We start from the raw sequence: 16,317 nt of genomic DNA, 5'->3' as shown, positions 1-16,317 counted from the left end.
AATAGGAGTATTTAGTGAATCAAACATTTTGTGGGTGCTGGGAGGTTTGTCTTCATCACAGCCTTGCTGTCGGGGGGTGGGGGTGGTTTTTCTATGGCTTTCTTTTCGCTCATGGCTGCGCTTCTGAGCTAATTATGAGGACCACAGCTGTGCTCTTGCTGACACAGAAGCGCGGCCACTGAAGTTGTTCCCCTGAGGGAAGATGGGACATGAGGTTTGCCTGCAGCAAAGAAAGAGAGTAGAAAGCCGTACAGTGGAAACGGTGCACGCATCACCACCAACATCCTAACTACCTCTGGCAAGCCCGCTCCCGTGGGGAAGCTCTTGCTGCTGGATTCCTTGTTGATTTTGGCAGCTTGCTGCTGTAGCTGGGATCCTAGCGGTCACCGCTCTGAGGAAGCGCGCTCAGCTGCGGCACTAGCTGCCCGGCACAGAGGAAGCTGCTGAAAGAAATCTCACGCACTGCCGGAGTCCCCGATGATGCTGTGACACATCAACTTCACTCTTCCAGGAATTATTTCCTATATAAAGTTATATTACTGTTAAGCAAACTAGAGAGATAAGGGGCGTGAGGGCTTGTCTTTTATTGGGCCAACTTCTGCTGGCGAGCGAGACCAGCTTACGCGGCGGCAAAGAGCCCTGTGGCACCCTACAGACTAACAGACGCATCGGAGCAGGAGCTTTCCGGAGCGACTACCCGCTTCTTCAGCGGACGCGGATTGTAGGAATACCTGAGCCCCTTCTGGCTAAGCGCAGAGGTAGGGGAGACAGGCGGGCACCGCCAGGTGGGGCAACTGACAGGCAGAAGCATGGTCCCGAGGTTAGGGGACGCAGCAGTCAGCCCCGGGTGGGTGGGGGGGATATTAACTGGGAGAGCAGAGAGGGAAAGGGGACCCAGCAAGAGGGGAACCCAAGGGGACGGGATGACCCCCGGGGACGGCTTGAGAAACCAGGGAGTGGCCAAGGCAGCGGGCAGGGGACCCCCCTCCCCCGCCGGGTGGTGGGAACAAACCAGGCGACCCCCCCAGAAGCGGACCCGCGCGGGGGGGGTGGGGGGGGTTGCGCCAGGGGCTCCCAGCAGCGCTGTGCGGGGGGGACCGGCCCGGGGAGCCCCAAGGGGGTGGGGAGGGAGGACCCCGGAGTAGCGCCCGGCGGGGGGGCACCCCCCCGCCCCGGCCATAGGCGGGCGCTGGGGAGCGGAGGCCCCGCCTCCCTGGGGCGGCCGGGCGGGGGTCGCCGGGCCCCGGGCTCTCGCTCCCGGGGGGCGGGGCGCTAATATTGAGCGCGCGTGCGGAGCTGCCCGGCCGACGCTCGATCGCTCTCGACCCTCCGCAGCCACCGTACCCGTTACCGGCCCGAGCCCCGCGTGAACGAGGACGTGACGTTGCCGCTGGGCGGCGGCCCCCGCGTGACCCGCCCACGCTGGGCGGTGGCTAAAAATAGCCCGCCCAGGAGGCGGGGCGTCTGGCGTCAAAGGTCAGTAAATACTGGTGACGTCAGGCGTCCAAAATGGCGGAAGGGTGAGAGTAACGCAGAGAGGGGGGGCGGTGCCTTGGCGGTGGGGGAAGGGATCTGAGGGGGGCGCCCTTGTGCGGGAGGGGTGGGGGGCAGAGCGGGGTGGGAAGGGATTGGTCTGTGCGGGGAAGGGAGTAGTGGGGGTAGGAAGGAGTCTGGTTATGTGAGGTTGGGAGGCAAAGGGGCTGGGAAGGGAGCTGGCTGGGGGGGCAGAGGGGGTTGGATGGGAAGGGAGCTGGCTGGGGGGGCAGAGGGGGTTGGATGGGAAGGGAGCTGGCTGGGGGGGCAGAGGGGGTTGGGTGGGAAGGGAGCTGGCTGGGGGGGCAGAGGGGGTTGGGTGGGAAGGGAGCTGGCTGGGGGGGCAGAGGGGGTTGGGTGGGAAGGGAGCTGGCTGGGGGGGCAGAGGGGGTTGGGTGGGAAGGGAGCTGGCTGGGGGGGCGGTGGGTGGGAAGGGAGCTGGCTGGGCGGGGCTGGGGGGGCAGAGGGGGGTGGGTGGGAAGGGAGCTGGCTGGGGTGGGGTGAGGGTAGGAGGGAATTTGGCTGTATAGAGGAAAGAGTGTTATGGTGTGGTAGAAACCATGGGAGAAATGGAGAGTATGTCTTGTGATGGGGGTTGTTTCTCTCGGTTGGGAGCAGGAGAGGCTTAGAAACATGGTCTGGTTAAAATCCAACCAGTTTAAAAACCAGCCAGGTCTGCCTTTCTCACTGTTACTGACTCTCCCTGAGATGATTAAACTAAGGGGGACTGACCCCTCTAATTTCCCTGCTTCCTTTTGGGGTTGAGTTTATTCTGTGGGGCCGCAGAGATGGCTTAGTTCATGCTGTGGGTCTCGTGCCACAGCCTGGGGTGCAATGTGTGGGCTGGAAATGCTGCAGGGGTGGTTTGCATTTAATTGCAACCCTTATGGATCTTAAACCTTTGAAAGGAGAGTTGCTGGGTAGGAGGGGTAGGTTCTTTGAAGGCCCAAAGGGTTTGAACAGAGCAAAGCAGTGGCTGTAGCTTTTACACATGCTGGGGTATGTATGTATGTATGGTTTAATGGACTCCTTGGTGTGAATTTATAATGTGAAATTCACAATTTCAGCTTCATATGTTTGTCCTGTAACAGGGAAGATGGAGGCTGGTGGAGAAGCTGGTTGCAGCAAAGCTACCAGACTGTCAAAGAGAAGGTAGGAGGTTGCTTGTATGGAACAGGACAAGCTATTGCTTGAGGAAAGCTTGCATCTTCCCATAGAAAAACACAATAGTTTATTTGGATTTCTCACTCTTCTTGTGGGTTCTTCTGTAACCCGAGCAAATCAGGCCCAGTAAGGAGCCTCTTAGAGGGGTTTTCTGTTTTGCTGTGTAATCCTCTTCCCTATGGAAATTCTTCCTGATTTCTACATTGTTTTTTAAAGTAACCTATGGGACTGAGTCACTCTGTGAATGTCCTTTTCTCCCGCTGGATTGTAGCCTGGTGTTTGACATACGCTGGGCATTAGCCATGATGTGGGTATTATCATCTTCAATCTGCCTACATGCTCTCTGTTGCCTTCTAAAAATGCACTTAAGCAACTATGCAGTTCAGGGGTAAGGCAGCCGTATTGCAGTGCAGAACTTTATTCCGTCACTTATGATTAGTATAAAGTAAGCTGTGAAATGTTGGTTGAGCCCCTGATAGCAGAGAGCGTGGCTACTCTGCAAAGTTATGAATTATCTAGTGGCACTTAACCTAAAATTTCCCTTCTTAACAATGTCGTGTGAGATGCCCTGTACTAGCCAGTTGCTGCAGTTCCCCCCAGAGCTGGCTGTGTTTGTTATGAGAGGCTTTGGGATCCTTTGGCCTGGAGAGTCCTGTGTTAATGTAAAATGTTATTCTAATAATTGTTCAGTTCATTACTTCTATGTTACCATCTACTCTTGGGGAAAATCTGTTTACTGGAAAGTTTTAACTTAGTCTTATCCAAACAGAAACCCTGTCCTCAGATGTTGAGCTGCGAAAAGTCACTTGAAAGCTTGAACTAGATTGTAGTTATAGATCTGCACTTTGGAAAGGCCTCTTGTTCTGGAGGCAGTGGGGAGAAGAATGCCCAGAGCATACTGCCCCCCACAGCAACTCGCAAAGGCATGAGACTGAGAAGTTCAGCTACACTATGATTGAAACTAGGCAACATGTGACTCATCCATATATTTGCAGCTTTCATTCAAAGGCTATTGAAACAATAATAAAGGAGCCAAGAAAAAGTGTGGTTTAAAAAAAAATAAAAATCCGATCGCTTTGCTATGTCTAAAGTTATCCCTGTAGATCTGTGCACTAGCGACAGCTTTTGTTAAGGCCCTGTCAGCACTACGGCATCGATCACCTCTAAACAGTCTGGAAACGTGATTACAGCACTGCTGTTAGAATGTGCGCTGGCGTGTCCATGACAACGAAGGAGCCAGGCTTTAGCCTAATTGTCTGCCAGGGTTAAAATGTGATTTTTTTTTTTTTTCCTCCTATCTGCACTGGTAAGGAAGGAACATGTTGTAACGTGGTCTGAGCATAGTTGTGTTTCTCAGATGTGTTGTAAACATGATTATTTCTATGGCATTGGTAGGGCCTCACCTGCGAGAGCTCTGTCATCTCCACATACAGAATAGTCCCTCGGGTTAGAGGCCTCTGTTGCTCCAGGGTTTGTGCTGTCTCAGATATTCCTAGGGTGAAGATGGACTTGTGTGAGAATCTGGGGTTGATATACTCTGTGTCCCTCTGTCTTGTAGTCCACGGAAGCATTGGAGTTCATGAAGCGGGACCTGACTGAGTTCACCCAGGTGGTGCAGCATGATACAGCATGCACCATTGCTGCCACGGCCAGCGTGGTCAAGGAGAAGCTGGTTGTAAGTAACAGCAGGCAAGCCACGACTCTGCCTCCTGCTCTCATTAGAGAGTAGAGCTGGCTGTCAAACAGGATTCTGGCAGTACACAGACTAATCCTTTCAGGAAATGATGCCTTTATAGCATGACCTGAAATCACATCGCTCTTGGACTTTGAATTTGAACTCCCTTCCCTAATGCAAAGTGTCTGTGATGACCCTAAGTGATTCCCTTGTTATGGCTGCCAGGACTGTTTGATGTCAGTGCCCCATTGACAGTTGTCAAGATGGGACAGGGGAAGGTGCATGCTCTGGCTCCCCGAAGGGCCAGCTTCTTCCTTTCCGTTTGTGACTCTCAGGGCGGGGGGCCTTTTGGAGCCACAGGCCAGGTTTCTGCACAGTAGTGGCAGATGTTGCAAGGGGAATCCTAATTTCCATTTGCTTGGGGCTGGGGAAGCTCTTAGCTGAGAGTGGGACTGTGTGATTAGGGGTGGGAGGAAGATAGGATACCTAGTTGGATCTGCATTTCCTGCTTGGAACTAATTTCTCTCCTACCCTCTTTGGTTCCCCGTTCTCTTTGCTGTTGTGAGGCTTGGAATCAGCTTCACCCTCTGCCTACCTGTGCCACCAGGTGAGGCACAGAATGTTCTGCCTAGGTGTCAGGATAAGCCTGGAGATGGGTTCCCTTTTCCCAGACCCAAAGGAGACCTTTGCCCTGCACAGCTGTTACCATGACAGCACAGCTCCCTATCCTCTCCCCAAACCAGCCACTCTTACCTGCCCCCCACCCCACCCCACCCCACAGCCCAGGCTAGTTCCCTGCCTATCTGTTGCCATCACCCTGACTAACCACCTACCCCGTCCCCCTGCTCATCTCAGGTCAGCCTGGACTGCACAATCCCCCACTACCACCCTTTGAGGAGAGAATTGTCTCCCTTTAAAGGGACACTGACACTGGAAAAGACCACATGGGACTGTCTGCGGTTCAGGCACCATTGTTTAGATCATTCCCTTGTCTTTCTCTTTGCAAAGACGGAAGGCTCCTCGGGCACGACTGAGAAGGTGAAGAAAGGACTCGCTGACTTCCTGGGTGTCATCTCAGACACGTTCGCTCCTTCGCCAGATAAGACCATCGACTGCGATGTTATAACGCTGATGGCAACACCCTCTGGTACTACAGAACCGTACGACAGCACCAAGGTATGTGCTGAGCAGTGTTCCCTCTGGTTTTTCCCCTGCGTGTGTGGAATGAATTTTGTTATGTGCACCAATATGGAGATGATGTGTGACACGTCACTTCCATATTGGTGATATAACAAAATTCATGTGGCAGTGGTGGGGTCGAGGGGTTTGGAGTATGGAGGGGGGCTCAGGGCTGGGGCAGAGGGTTTGGGGGTGAGGGCTCTGGCTGGGGGTGCGGGGTTTGGGGTGCAGGCTGCCCCAGGGCTACGACAGGGAGAGGTGCCTCCCCCCCATCCCAGCTCTCTGCCCCCACAGCAGCACCTGGGCTGTGGGGGAGAGGTACCACTCCCCACCATGCTGTGGAGCTGCAGCCTGCGTGGCGTTTAATAGGCTGCTGCTCGGCCGTGCAGCTTAAACGGAACTTAGGTGCCGAATGCCCCTCACTGCCTGCTGGGTGGGAAACGCCTTAGCTCCCACCAGGGATTTATGTGACAGACCCCCTTCATCCCTGGGCTCAGCTGCTGCCCCTCATGCTAATGGCTGTCCCTTCCCGTATGTGTTGTCTCTTGCAGGCTCGTCTCTACACCCTGCAGTCAGACCCAGCAACCTACTGCAACGAACCGGATGGTAAGCTGAGATGGGCGGGAGGGGGAGACATTGAGGTGTTCGCATGTGTGGTGGTGGTTGGTGGGTCTCAGGGTTGGGCTCCCAGTAGACGAGTGCCCTCGTGACCAACCGCCACCACAGCTGGTTTCGTGGGCTGCTTGTTGGCAAAGAGGCCATGGCAACTGAGTTAACTTCGCAGCCTGTGAGTTGACCCTGCCCAGGTGTGGCTGAGGCTCCATGCCCTGCGCTATGTGGGAACCTGCAGAGCTGCTGCCTGATTAACCTGTTCTGGGATTTTGGAGCTGGGAATCCAGCAACTGACAGTGTGCCAAAGAGTGAATGCTGACCCTCGGTTCCAGTAGACACACATGGGAAGGGCAAGGCAGAGCAAGTGGTGTGTCTGAGATGGGGTGGGGAGTGGGTGGGCATGGATGCAACCCCCCCCCCCCCCCCCACACACACACACCTACCCAATGTGCAGTTATAAAGGGATTTTCTCAAGGACACTTCTAGCTCTTCTCAGTCCCCTGCCTCCTCATTGTGACCCTGCCTCTTGTGGGTGGGGGCTGGCTGTGGAGCCCATCAGTGTTTCTCCATGAGTATGCACCTCAGGCTGCTTAGCCAGTGAAGTGTGCTTCCTGCTCACTTCCTTAGGACTCAGGTTGTTGCCTCTGTGATGCCCCTTGCTGTCTTAGCCTGGCCCCTTCACTCCAGTGGCACCTGATCGCACCAGATAGCATGTTTCCCCTTAACTCCCTGTGTTTCTGTCCCTGTCTCATTTGTTCCAAGGACCTCTCTCTGCTTCCCCCGTGCAGGCCCCATTGAGCTCTTTGAGTCCTGGCTCTCGCAGTTTAACCTAGAGGAGAAGAAAGGGGAGATCTCAGAGCTGCTGGTGACCAGCCCCTCCATCCGGGCTCTCTACACCAAGATGGTGAGGTGCAGCCTGGCTCCTGCACTCTCTCATGGTTGGGCAGGCTCAGACCTGCCTGAAGCCTCCAGTGTGTGGGAGTCAGGGGAGATATGAGTAGGAAACTGTACTCCTTGGGCTCCAGGGCCTGGGATAGAGGGGAATGGCAGCATGCTTTAGCCAAGCAGGTGGCCTGTGCAACTTCGCTGCCAAGTAGCTCATTGGGCTCTTCTTCTCTGCCTGTGGACTGCAGTATCGCAGGTCCAGAGCCAGTTGTCATATGCTGCTCTGGAGCTGTCTGGCCTCTGTCTGTCTGAGCATCTTGGTGAATCCTTGTGTAATGAGTCTCCAGCAGATGTCTGACAGCAAGTCATCTGCATTCTGAAAATGCAGGTTGCTTATGTAGGGCACAGTCTGTCCCAGGAGTGGTTGGAGCCAGGGGCGTATGGGCACTGTGGCCAAGTCATGAGGAAGTTGAATGAGCAGAGGGAAATCAGTGCTGTCTAGTGGTTAGGGCAGGCAATTGCGAGTTTGGATGCCTGGGTTCTATTCTCTGTAAACTGGTTAAGCTGCCCCACCTCTGAACGGAGTGATAGTCAGCCCAGGGAGATCAAACAGTTGCTGATGTTGGTAGATTGGCAGCTCTTGCCTGAAGTGACCTAGAGTGGTGCCCGGTGATCTAAAATAAGAGATTTTGAGTATTGTCTTATCAGGAAGATGGGATTGGGATACGCAGAGCAAGGACCTGTGAGTGGGAGCAGTGGCCTAGTGTGGGAGACCTGGGTTTCCCTGCTGTTCTCTTCTCAGGTCTGCAGGGCTGGGAGCATTGAGGTGGTGCAGGTGGCCTGTCATAGGTGGAAGGGCTGCTCACTCGTGACCCCTTTACTGTGTCTGCTTTATCAGTCAGTGGGTTCCAGTGGGAGCCCCATGGAGTTGTTCTCTGCCAGAAGGATAAAGGGTTTGCAGCAAGAAGGCAGAGGAACCCCAAGGGGAGTGAGGTCAGAGACTGCAGCGTTCCCAGGCTCTCCTTACTGAATTCTTCCCTCTCTCCTTTCCTTCCAATGGTCCCAGGTCCCAGTGGCTGTTTCCCATTCCGAATTCTGGCAGCGCTACTTCTATAAAGTCCATCACCTGGAGCAGGTGAGTTCCAGGGGAGGGAGGTCTACCCTGCAAGGAAGCTAAAGTGGAGGGTGCAGTGTGGTGAGGAGCTGTGCAAAGGGGCTGTTACTCAATATGCACCCTCCGATCAGAGGGAGGGTTGCTAGCCCTGAACAGCAGCAGAGAACTGGGCTCCCTTCCCCAAGTCCCTGCCATTAGTGACAATGCTGTAGGGAACTTGCAGGGGTTGGAGTTCTGCACACCAGGGCCGGGATCTGGGAGGAGATGGTGTGGGCACAGCTCCTGACTACAGCTGCGAATTCCCCACAGGAGGAGGTTCGGAGGGAAGCTCTGAAGCAGAGGGCGGAGCAAAGCGTGCATCACGAGGAGCCAGGCTGGGAAGAGGAAGAGGGTAAGTCAGGTGGCCGGGAAGCCAAGAGAGAGCTTCTGAGACCCATGGTGGATCTGGGAAGAGAAAGGGTGCTGTAGAATGGTTCCTGCTAAATTGTCATGAAACCAGTTCCCCAATCCAGCTGCAACACCCTCCCCAGCCCCGCCATGGGCTGTGTCTGTATTCGGCTTTGTGGCCCAAAATAGCCCACTGCCGCTATCGGCTGCACCATGCTAATGCCGGCGGGAGCCCTAGCACGGGCGAGGTGAATGCTCCCGGCACCAAAGTGCTGTTTAGACTTGCTCTGAACAGGTTTGGAGGGAAGGCTGGTTAAAACGCTGGGGCTGCCTACTTTATAGGACTGACTCCTGCCACAGCAGTTTGAGTGCTTCCCAAACCTGGATGGTTTGATCCTCTCAGGTCCCCTGTGGGATCATCCCCATGTTACAGTTAGGGAAGCCAAGGCACAGAGAGATGAAGTGACATGCCCAGGGTCACACTGGAAGTTTTGGGATGGAGCTGGACATTGAGGACTGTCTCCTGTGTGCGTTAGCTCCAAGCTGGCCCTGCTGCTCTGGGGTGCTGCCTGGACCAGAGCACCCACTGGCAGGAAATATGTGGCAGGGAGGCTTAGCGGGGCCTATTCCCAGAATGGGTAGGGGGAACGAGCAGACTGTGGTGCTGATGCTGCTCCCAGCAGTGGCTGGAGGCTCTGATGCCTGTGTTTGGGAAGGGAGGTGCCCCTTTCAGCAATTGTTCTCTGCTTATTTGTACTTCATACAGAGGTGCTGAAATCTTTTTCCATTCCCCCCCCCACAGAGGAATTTTTGGGGATGTCGCCCCTACCTTGTGTGAATTTGAAATCTCCAGAAGAGGGAAAGCAAACAACATCTGTCCCTGCAGCAGCTGCTCCCCTGACCCTGGAGGGAAGTCCCATCCCCAGCATAAAGGAGCCAGCAGAGGAAAGCTGGTCTGGTCTTGCTGCAGTCCCAGCCCCGGCCCAGGTGACCCCGTCTGAGAGCAGCGAGAGTGTCTCCCTTGTGACTCAGATTGCAAACCCTGCCTCTGTGCCTGATGCACGGTTACAGACTGGAGCTCAGCTGTCTGGGGCCAGGGACCTCTCCCAAAGGTTACTGGAAGCTACTTCTGAAGAGCAGGGCTCCCAGCCAAAACCGGCAGAGTCTGCACATCCTCCTACAACCACTCAGAAGCTGGCAGTATCTTCAGAGCAACTGGGCTCTGTGGGGCTCAAGGAACAGGCAGAGAGCAAGCCAACGGGCCAGATAGAGACTCTGAAAGAGGACGGGCTGACAGATTTACGAGTCTTTGAGCTGAACTCAGACAGCGGGAAATCCACTCCCTCCAACAATGGGAAGAAAGGTGGGTAACTGCTGTCAGCACTGAGCCATCACCGGGGACCCTGCCCTAGGGAACGAAGCTCTCGGGAACGGTGCCTGATTTATAATGGACACGCTTTATTGCTCTGTGTCCTGGGTTCAGCCGAAATGAGCCTTGAACTGTGACTCGTGGGTGAATAGCTTGTGAGCTGGAGAGTGTGCTGAACTGGTGAGCTGACTGATGATCCCACGTTGGGAGCCTTTGATTATTCACGTTCCATGTGTTGCTGACATCGCCAACCCCCGAGCTACACCCATCTACCCATGTATGCCCACACAGGCAGATCTTGAAGTGGTGCAAGTTCTAGAGCAGCCAAGTAAACGATTTCTGCGTCAGTCCTGAACAAACCTTTCCCAGCTCGCTGCCCAAGGCATACCGAGGGGCGAATATGGATTCTCTGGCTTTTTAGGGACTGCAGGGAGCTCCGGGAGGGAGAAGGGTGTGCTGGATCTGACCCTTCAGTGTGATGAATGGTGGCGAGCTGGATTGCCTCGCTTCTCATTTAGAATCCGTAATATACAATTTTGCCACCTGGGGGCGTCAAACTTTGCAACTCAAGTTATTGACAATCTGTGGTCAGGGTGGCCTGGGATCATGGTGTAGCTGTGGCTTGTTCATCTTGTTCTGAAAGCCTTAACTCTGTGCTTATCTCTTTGAGGCCCCTAAAAAGCCAGAGTGCAGGGTCTGGGGCATCAACAGTTAATGATGGTGAGATTCCACCATCAAACCCTTAACTTGGGGAGAAAGGGAAGAGTCTTGGCAGCAAGCCAGACACAGGCATGGGGTATGAACACTGCCCTGAAGTGAGCTGCATGTCCCCTGACTGTGTTGGCCTGGCCCTAAAGGTACTGGTGCTGCTGGAAATACCTCTGAGCGACAGGCAGCAGGACCTGGGAAGGAGGCTTAGTATGTTAGATGTGGATTTATACTGGGGAAGGGAGTCCAATTAGAAGAAGAAATCTGAGTTTCCCGACAGGACACAGTAGGGCACCCTCTTCCCCTCCTGGCCACCCTTGGGGCTACAGAATGCCAGGATGGTGGCAGGTACTTGATGATGTGAAATTCTTCCTTCCAGAGAGGCCCCATCAGTAACCTGGCCTCTGGTCAACTGGAAGCACCCTCTCGGCCCAGAGTGTATGGGGGAGAGGGGGTGTTAGCTGGGTCATGGTAATGCTGAATGCTGGTGTAGCTCTTGTCCCCTCTTACCTGCTGCATTTGCTCTGTGTCTATAGCTTGGCTCTTGTCTGGGAGTGGGCCTGGGTAGAGCTCCCCTTCGCTCTCGCCCCCAGCAAACAGAAGTGACTCCGGACACAGCGGAAGTCCGGGTCCGGTTCAGCCCAGACCTACTCCCTACCCTCCTCCACCTGCCAGTAGTGAGCTCAGGACACATCGCAGGAGGGCATGGCAGATTTCCCCATCCTGCTCATCTGGCTTCTTGTCTGCCTCGTAACGTCCTTGTTGGCGTCTCACTGATGGGTCAGAAATCCATGCACGCAAATGCTCGTGGAGTGTGTCCTCGGCATGCACATACTTTGAAGAGGCTCCACCTGGAGACCCTGGGCACTGTCGGTATCATCTGGGAGTTTGCAAAGACTTGGTCATGCTCTTTTATCTCAGGTCCCTGATAGTTAGCGGTTAGTCAAGCCTGGAGGTAGGTGGCCTTGGCATACCTCAATCTTGCTGATACTGTGGCTAGGTTGAGTTGGATTCTGTGTTACTTTGCACATGCTCTGTGGCATGAGCCAAGTCTTCAGCTCTTGGAACACCTAAGCCAGGAGACCTTGTCTGTTTAGTGGAGTCTGCAGTGAGCTGCTTCGGGGACCCTGCTTTGCTCTTACTAACAGCTCGCTGTGGAATAGCAAGGCCAGAGGAGGGGAGAGGCCTTTTCGCTAATCCCAAACCTTGGGCCCCCAAAGCTGGGGCGGTGAGCTGGCAGGAGCCAAGTGGGGTGATCTTGGGCTGATGAAATCTGTTTCACTCTAAAGAGCCAGGGACCCTGATGTAAAATATTTGAGAAACACAGTGCATCATCAGGTCCCACCAAAGCCTTTCACGTTCCCATTTGCTCTTTGCCTTCTAGAGGGCTTAACCTCAGTGTCCTGTGATTTCAGGCTCCAGCACCGATATCAGCGAGGACTGGGAGAAAGACTTTGATTTGGACATGACAGAAGAAGAAGTGCAGCTGGCACTCTCGAAGGTGGAGGTGTCCGGGGAGGTAAGAGACACGGCGAGTTGGGCATGGCAGCGCTAACTTAGCAGAAGGTCCCTCCCAGGACAGACTCCACCATGCACTGTTGTTTTCAGTGGCTTCTCATTGCACCTGTGCATGAGCATAACCACTGTTGGGAGCTTCCGGCCTGGGTCAGCCGCCAACTCCTGGCATGGAGCTGAGTGGAGAGTGATCCAGCGTGTTGGAACTAAGGGGAAATTCCTGGGCTGCAGAACAACCCCCATCCTCTCTGCAGACAGCAAGGCAGTGTAGCACAATGTGCTTTAGAGAGATACGGGGTTTGCTGCTTTCCTTGCCTCTCCTCACAAAGAGAAGCTGGGCTGGGCAGCCAGCTAGCAGCTGAATAACCAGAATTCTTCGCTCTCCAGCAGTGGGGACCCAGGGCACAATAGAAGTGGATCTGGGCTCTTGCCTACAAAAGTCATGGAGGGACTAGCTAGAGAGAGGGAGGGGATTAACCCTTTAAACCAGGGCTTTGGAGCTCTGCATTGTCTCCGCTCCAGGCAAAAACCTGCAGCTTCACTGCTCCGGAGCTGCTCTGCACTCCACCTCTGGGCTTCACTCCAAAGCCCTGCTTTAAACACTACTGGGACAGTTACTGAGAAAGGAACACTTGTTTCCCAGAAAGTGAAACTGGAGCAATCAGGGTGTGTTCTGTGTCTGCCAGGCTTTGCACTGACTTGGTTGCCTCGTCTGGCCACTAAGGGCTAGTCCTACGTTACCGTGCTACATCAGCGCAGCTGCAGCGCGTCTGGTGAAGATGCCCTTTGCCGACAGGAGAGCGCATTCACATCAGCATGATGACTCGGCTTCCGCCTCTTGCTGAGGTGATGTCGGCGGGAGAGCGTCTCCTACCAGCATAGCACTGGTGTAGACAGCGCTTAGTTCACTGTAACTTGTGTTGCTCCGGGGGGTGGCTTTTTCACACCCCTGAGTGACATAAGTTACAATGACTTCAGTGGTAGTGTAGACAAACTCTAAGTGTCCAGTGCTACCGAAAGCAGATGGCTGGTGTATTATCTAAACCAACTGATAGATGTCTCTCTCCTGTTTACAGCTGGAAGATGAAGAGTGGGAGGACTGGGAATAAGGCGATTGCTTCCTCTGTGTGTGTCACAGGCTCATTCCCACCATCCAATGTGAATTAAATCACAGATCGACTATTCCTTTCATGTGTAACTGTGCTGGGGTTTTTGGTTCCAGGCTGGAGGAGTTCCATCCCTGCTAAATCCTAGGGGTAGCTCAAACTCATGACCCATTCAGATGCTGGAAGAGGTGCTAGCGGGTGTTACACTAATACGCATAGGGGTACTAGGGAGGGGGGTGCATCTTCTCACTAGGTCCTAAAGACCAGCAGGGTTGAAACTGCCTGCCCAGATTGAGGCCTGGGGTGGGTGGCAGGTCAGGTGGGGCCCTGGGATCGAACCGGGCAGAACACCTGGCAGGACTGGTCTGCATTGGCAGGATGTCAGTTTGCTGACTCTACTTGTGTGTGAATATAACCTACAATACAGCAGTTTAGAAGGCTCCTCAGTGCGAATTGTTCCTGTTGGCTCATTACTTCAGACTCCAGGCCAGACTAACTCTGAGAACGACCCCCGAAGTGGGACTGACCAGAGGCTGGCGATGCAGCCCTGGAAGCCCCTTCGTATTGCTACACTTACCACTGTGAGAACGGCAGTTGGCTGGAGGCTTTGATCTAGAGCCAGGCTTCTCTAGAGGGAACTATATGTTGCCCTGCCTCTTCCTGAACCATAGCCTGGCCTGTTGTCTTAGAAGCTGCTACAGAAATCCCAGCACTTCCTTCTGTTTCCTTGGGATGCAGCTTTTCAGTTAGAAACCCAAACTCCCAGCTGCGGGAGCAACAGCCTGCCTCCGAAGGGAGTTGTGTCACCCTCCCCTGCTTTGCTATCTGCACTTCCTCTCTCTGCTCTGCTGGGCGATGAGCACTTTTAATTGTCGTCAATTCCTCAGGCAATGTCCTGATGCTTGTAGTTTTCTCCTGAATGGGCTTTTCTGAGCAGGCAGTGGACCTGGGTCAGACCCAGGGCAGAACTGCCCCATCTGTGTGCACCAGCCACCCGGCTTGGTCACTTAAAAGACCCAATGTAGGTACGGTGGCCACCACTTAAACATTAGCCTTTGCCAGCAGGTCCCACCACTCTTTGCTGTTCTATGTAAAGCGGGAGGCAAAAGCATCTTGCACAACAGATGCTACCTGGTGGCAGGGGCTGGTCACTGTAGCCATTGACTTTGCTGCTTGAATCCCCCTCCTGAAATTCACCCCTCCCTTCCGCCTCCTTGGCAGGACCTGCCTGTCCCCCACGCACTCCAAACACTGCTATATCATCTCTGCTTCTGTTCAGCTGAGCCCCCTGCAAGGCTCTGACTCTTTCTCCCACCCCTGTTGACTGCTGTAGACCCCCTTTCGGTCTGTCATCTCTGTCCATGGGGGGAGTGTTCCCTTCTCTCTTTGTCCTTCTGATCTGTCACAAAATGCTGCTCCCCAGTGGATGTCACCAGTACACAGTTATCTTAAAGGGACAGCATCTATCCCACTGTCTCTGGCCTTCAAACTATTGGTTTTATCCATGGTTTCTTTAGGTCATTCTGCTTCTTTAAGGGCCAATTCACTGGGGCTGTGGGTTTCCCTATATTTTTAGACGGCACTAGCCTTCTGGGGTCTTGGAGTGTTAATTTTCTTATGGGGAGATTCTCCAGTGGCAGCAGCAGCACATGTAGGTGCATCGAAGGTGGCTGTGTCATCCAGATCCCTGTCTGAGAGCCTGTCTGTGCCACAAAGCCCACCAGGTCCAGGGACCAACCTACAGCATGGCTCCAGCTTGTCATTGTAGAATTGATCAACAGGGTCTCTAAGCCATGCTACTGCCTAGCTCTGTCCTAGCGACGCAGGTAAAGTGCAGTTAGGTCCCCTCTATACTGAGATGGAGCTAAGTCAGGAGACATCCCTGTCGTAACTAGTTCCCCAGTATGGCTGGGCCCTTTGCCAGGAGACTGGTGGCTCTCTGGAAGTATCTGAGACCATGTCATTTGCGCTTGGTGCTGCACCAAGCAAGGACCCCCTTGTATATACTCCTGTCCCATTTAAAGGTGTGGTTCCTGGCTGGAAGCTCATGTCCCAAGGTTGAAGCTGGGAGAAAGCGCGGAGCTTGCCTTTCTCTTTGTAACTCTTTCGTTAGTTAATTAACCTCTTGGTTATTTGTGCAATATTCTCTATTTTAAATTATACTGCATCTCCTGGGAGCATTTTATAGCTGAGGCAAAAGAAAGATTCTAACAGCTGTTAGTTTTGTAATGACAACTTTCTCCTGAACCTTTTACAGACTTGCAGTTAACAGAAATTAAAGGAATTCTACAGAATCAGCTGTCTGCGTTGGGTTGTCTTTATTTCCACCACCTACAGGGCCATGTGTGGCCATCCTTCTGAAATGGGTCTGGGTGTGGTTTGCTGCCCAGTAGCAGCCCCTGCTTTGGGCATGAGTTTAGTTTGGGGGCAGGCTGGACAGTCCATTCAGAGCAATTTTCCAATTTTTCAAGGTTGTTTTTAATTGTGAGTAGACAACCTACACTTTCCTTCGTCCTTCTCTTGCTCCTAAAGTATTTAAAGAACCTCTTTTCTCATTGCCTGTTATGTCCCTTGCTTGGTATAACTCATTTTGTGCCTTAGCCTTTCTGAATTTGTCCCTACATGCTTGTGCTATTGTTTTGGACTCCTCCTTAGCAATTTGTCTGTTTCCAATTTTTATAGGATTCCTTTTTGATTTTCAGGTCATGAGAGTTCCTTTGGGAGCCATATTGGCCTCTTACTATTCCTATCTTTCCTTCGCATCAAGAGAGGTTGCAGTTGTGTCTTTAATATTGTCTCCTTGAGAAACTGCCAGCTCCCCTAAACTCCTTTTTCCCTTAGATTTTCTACCTACCAGTTCTCCGAGTTTGTTAATCAGATTTGTTACCAAGTCTTCCCTGTCAGTCAGAATCAAGTCTAAATTGGCTCTCCCCTTGGTTACTTCCTCCACTTTCTGAAAGTGTGTGGTCCGCCCAACCACATCCAAGAACTTACTGGAAATTTTGTTTTGCCATGTTACTTTTTCAACATATGCCTAGGTAGTTAGTTTCCTGTTACTGCCAGCTCTTGT

The 16,317-nt window shown here is 53.4% G+C and overlaps 1 protein-coding gene across 4 annotated transcripts; it reads left to right on the top strand.

Annotated features, from left to right (window-relative positions):
* The first annotated feature begins 1,476 nt into the window (after positions 1-1,476).
* On the top strand, positions 1,477-15,541 carry BSDC1 (BSD domain containing 1). Of its 4 annotated transcripts, none has more exons than XM_077837673.1 (11): positions 1,477-1,520; positions 2,625-2,685; positions 4,256-4,372; positions 5,381-5,548; positions 6,103-6,157; positions 6,952-7,067; positions 8,115-8,183; positions 8,472-8,553; positions 9,352-9,912; positions 12,042-12,145; positions 13,218-15,541. In XM_077837673.1, exons 1-11 carry the CDS (start codon positions 1,510-1,512, stop codon positions 13,248-13,250), a joined length of 1,377 nt encoding a protein of 458 aa, XP_077693799.1. In that variant the 5' UTR covers positions 1,477-1,509; the 3' UTR covers positions 13,251-15,541. The 4 variants fall into 4 exon arrangements, with proteins under 4 accessions (XP_077693799.1, XP_077693797.1, XP_077693800.1 ...); XM_077837671.1 differs by having other exon boundaries at positions 1,481-1,520; positions 2,601-2,685; XM_077837674.1 differs by lacking the exon at positions 1,477-1,520 and adding an exon at positions 2,059-2,532.
* Positions 15,542-16,317: the final 776 nt, after the last annotated feature.

This window comes from Eretmochelys imbricata, chromosome 19 (genome assembly GCF_965152235.1).
Source record: "Eretmochelys imbricata isolate rEreImb1 chromosome 19, rEreImb1.hap1, whole genome shotgun sequence".
Taxonomy (NCBI): Eukaryota; Metazoa; Chordata; order Testudines; family Cheloniidae; genus Eretmochelys; species Eretmochelys imbricata.
Note: the sequence above shows the minus strand (reverse complement) of the source record. Positions and strands in the feature narration are given on the sequence as shown.